Source organism: Buceros rhinoceros, unplaced genomic scaffold, assembly GCF_000710305.1.
Source record: "Buceros rhinoceros silvestris isolate BGI_N320 unplaced genomic scaffold, ASM71030v1 scaffold2997, whole genome shotgun sequence".
Classification (NCBI taxonomy): Eukaryota; Metazoa; Chordata; class Aves; order Bucerotiformes; family Bucerotidae; genus Buceros; species Buceros rhinoceros.
This window is the reverse complement of record NW_010422600.1, coordinates 63,304-67,478: the sequence shown is the minus strand read 5'-3', so window position 1 is coordinate 67,478 and position 4,175 is coordinate 63,304. Positions and strand designations below refer to the sequence as shown.

The 4,175-nt window shown below is 44.4% G+C and overlaps 1 protein-coding gene across 1 annotated transcript in view; it reads left to right on the top strand.

Moving 5' to 3' along the window:
* Positions 1 to 4,175, top strand: part of EXT1 (exostosin glycosyltransferase 1) — a gene marked incomplete at its 5' end in the record, with an annotated part of 24,308 nt that overhangs the window by 13,060 nt on the left and 7,073 nt on the right. Inside the window, 2 exons of the mRNA XM_010140084.1 lie at positions 326 to 421; positions 3,178 to 3,267. Coding sequence (XP_010138386.1) covers positions 326 to 421; positions 3,178 to 3,267 — 186 coding nt within the window. The remainder of the gene's footprint in view (positions 1 to 325; positions 422 to 3,177; positions 3,268 to 4,175) is intronic.

Sequence of the window (4,175 nt, the reverse complement as noted above, 5' to 3'; positions counted from 1 at the left end):
GCACCCTCTTGCAGTGGAGTGTCACGAGGGGTTTAGCCTTTAATGAGAGCCAAAGTAAATCAGTGACATCCATATGACCTGGCTGAGATAGAGACTTCCTGAGTTCCTGTCCAGCCTATATTTGCCTGAGAGGACATATATTGTAAATAGTCAGGATGGGTGAAATTACTGTAGGAAGTGTTATTTTTATAGAGATCTGTATTGTTGTTGTTAATTTTGAAATTCATAACATGAACTTAACATTTCTCTCCGGAGATCTGAGTCGTTAGGATTTGGACTGCGTTGCCACAAAGGTCTCTGATCACGGTCCAATATTCTCTTTCAGATTATTGTTTTATGGAATTGTGATAAACCCCTCCCAGCCAAACACCGCTGGCCTGCCACTTCTGTGCCTGTCATAGTCATTGAAGGAGAGAGCAAGGTAGGTGAAGAGAAGCATGGTAAAAGATTGCCTGTATTCTCCAGAGGGACCAGATTTTATTTTTCCAGCTCCTTTGGTGAAAGCTTTGTAGTTCCCAACTGTGTGACAGCTCCTTTCTATTCCTTGGCCCTTTGTACCAACTGGGTCACAAATTTGTGTTTCATGCATGAGGCCTGTGCTCTCAGAAACCATCAGCATGAAAATTAATGCCATGAATCTCAGATTCACAGGTGGGACCCAGTTTTGAAATGCGGCCCTGAGAACAGGTAGTGCTGACCCCATCTTTGGAGATCTCTGTCTCTCTGCAGCTGCATGAAAGTAATGATGCAGCTGGATTCATTGAGTCTGAGCAGTCAGATGCAAGACCTGGGGGTCAGCTGTGGACTTAAAAGCAGAGGAAGAGATGAGAATGAATGGTGTTAACTCGCCTTTGAAAAGTACCTTCTTTCATGGCCTTGTAGGGTACCACTGCCAGTGATGGGAGCCAACCACCAAAAAAAGAAAGGAAGGGACAAAGGATACTTGTGTGGGAACAAAACCGCTATGTCATCTCTTGCTGTACAACACACTTGTTTGTTTGCACATCCACAAAGTCAAAACAGACGCTGCCCAGATGAGAAAAGAGGGGTTTTTAAAATCCACACTGAAGTGGATGATTCCTTTCCAAATGCGGGCCTGAGAGGAGCAAGACTTCTTGCCTCCAGACGCTGACTGAGACAGTTTTGGGCTGGTTCCCTCTTCAACATCTGTCAGCTGGCTCTTGAGCTCTATGTTTGCAAAAGGAACTTTTAGTTGTTTTGGCTGTACAATCCTATTTTGAATTTATAGTCCTGCGTTTGGTCTTTTCCCCCAGTCACCTTAACAGAGGGAAAGGAAGAGCCCTGCGAGGTTGGCAGCTAATGGCTCTGGCCTTAGCTAGCCATGTGAACGGTATCAGGAGAGTTGCTGCAGGGCAAAGAAAGGCTGTAGTGATTTCTGAGCCTTTTGAACATTGAGGGGGTTTTTTCTTTCTTTTTGGAAAACTTGCAGAGGTGAGGTAGAGGAGAAAATCTGTGACCAGTTCTACAGTGTTTGTAGAAATTGGCCCCAGGCAATGTTTAGATTATAAATGAGTCTCCTGAGTACACAAAGGTGTGTTTATAGTGGACAGTCTCTTCCCCCTAATATCCCAACGTATGCCAAATGGCTTCTTCCATGGAAAAGCTGTTTGTTTGGACAAAGCTTGCAGAGCCCAGGCAGTGCAATTCAAAGGTTGCACAAAGGAACTGCTTTTCATCTTCAGATTTAACTGAAGCGTACTGGCAGGCACAGTTACTCTGTGCAGGTGATCACAGAGGTCTGCATTTACCTAACACTCACTCTTCCCCGTGAAATCAAGACATATTATCGCCCTCATTTTACGAAAGGGAGCTTCAGCTGCAAAAGCAAACACACGGGTAGTCCTGACTGTTGTACTATGTGACAATTTTACACAGTCTGTAAAAGAGCTGGGGTGAGAACGGGGGTATCCTGCTGACTGCTTGCTCTGCCTTGCCTTAGCGTCAGCAAAGCAAAACCGTCAACCCCTGCCAGATTACTTCTTCCTCACAGTCACGAACCAAAGCCATCGTAGTGACGAAGGAGTGCTCTCCAGTCAGACACCAGGGTTATGGAGACAGAGCTTTCCCTGAATTGAGGCAAAGGTTCCAAAGGCTTGCTTCCAAACAGGCTGCAGGGGACACAGAACTGACCATGTCCATTATGAGGGACATGTAAAACTTCTTCACGTCCCTGTTCCCATACAGTGATTTCCTCTTACTCAACTTGATTTTTGTGGTGTTTTCTTGGCATAATAAATTGGAAAAGAAGTCTATTAACTATCCAGGCTGTATTTCCTGGCAAATGAGAGAAACAAATAGTGTCGTGTCCTTGTTACTACTCATCAGTTCTCCAAAGGTGCTAATTAGTCTGCTAAAGAAACCATATGGATTCTCATTTCTTGCTGTTATCTTTTTGAGCTTGCTTTCCCATCTATTTCCTATCACTTTGAGAACTGTCCTGCCATAGTTTTTAAAAGCTTATTCAGCCTATAGGTTTTATATATATAGTTATGTCACTTAAGAATGTGACTTTTTAAAATGCTACAATACCAATATAATTCTTGTTGCAGGTGAAGCTCAACTGATAGACATGTCCTTTACCATATTCTCCTTTTCTGATGGAGAATATCACAGTAGCTCCCAGTGGATACCTCAGCAATGCACAGAGGTGGAGCTGTACCACTTTACAGGGGAACCATCCTGGTAGCATAATGTCCTTCACAGGTAGCCTGGACTGCTTAGCTTCCCAGCTGTGTAACCTTATGAATGCTGCAAAGTCCTTCTCGGTGTTCATTATTTTCGATCCTCACAGCCTGCAGGAGAGCAGAGGGACAGCCCTAGCTACCAGGGAAAATGTCCTCCCTAAAGAAGGTGTAGGTACATCTAATTTTCAGTAGGGACCATTGCAGTTTGTCACAAAAGGAGAGCAGCACACTTCAAAGAGGGAGGTCTGACCAGAAATTGCTCCTCAGGTAGAAGGTGTTGGCTGACTACTAGAGTAACGAAAATGACCATCTTTCACTCTGAAGCTGAATGGTCTTTTCCATCAGACGGAGATCTGTGATGTGTCTCAGACAAGAGGATATAAGAGTGAGGAATAAAGTGAAGTAATTTCCCTTAGAAATTAATCCTTCAAGTGATTTTTTTCTCCTCCCCTTCTGCCTTGGATACCCACAGGTTATGAGCAGTCGCTTCCTACCTTACGACAACATTGTGACAGATGCAGTGCTAAGCCTGGATGAGGACACCGTGCTTTCAACCACTGAGGTAAGGGTCTCTGTCGTCTTGGGAGGCTGCTTGGCTCCCTGGCTCAGCCTGAGCAAAGCAGATAGGCTCTCTCTCGGCTTTGCCAGTGAGCGCATGTTACAAGATTTCCTGCTACGCTCCTCAGATTTAATGCGTTGCACTTGTTTCAGCAACCCCGCCACTGCCTGCCATCAGAGGAGCTTTTCGCCCTGGTTAATTGGCTCATCATTAGCATATGGTTCTTCCGTTCTTTATTATTTTAGTAACATAGCTGCAGGTGGGTGTAGGCAGCCAAGAGCAGCCAGCTTTAATACTCTGTTCTCACTTTCTGATTGGGGTAGCTTTTTTTTCCCCCCATGTTATCAGTAGGGCGTAGGTGGGGAAGGAAGGGGTGTCAGCAGCAGGGGAGTGCTGTCACTCCAAAAGGCAGCGTTGCCACCCTAATGCAGGATTTCTCTGAGGAATGCTCTCTCACCATTGTGTTGCCCATAAAAAGTCTTTGCTAGTTTAGGTGTTGGAGTGTTAGTGCCAAGAGCAAGATAGTGCTAAGAAAAGAAAAATACTGTAGGAAACGAATTTTTAAAACTGGGATGAGTATTGATTTCTGGAAACTCGTCCTGAGTACCACAGAGGAAACTGATGACAGTTTATATAGAGTGCAATATTTGGGAAATACATTATTGATGATGGCCAGGGACTGGCTTGAAAAACCCCTGTTTTCTCTCATTTTCCCTTTTATTTTCCCATGTTCATGGCCATTCCCTTCTTCCCACTTCCCTTTTGTAAAAATCCTTTTTTGTCAATGATGGGGATCTTTCGCTGAGCTACCACTGCTTATATGTCAGCGAAGAAATGCCTAACATTAGTCACCAGTCACTGCTATATACCCTAAGATGTCACTGAATTTGTTCAAAATGGATGAGATTACA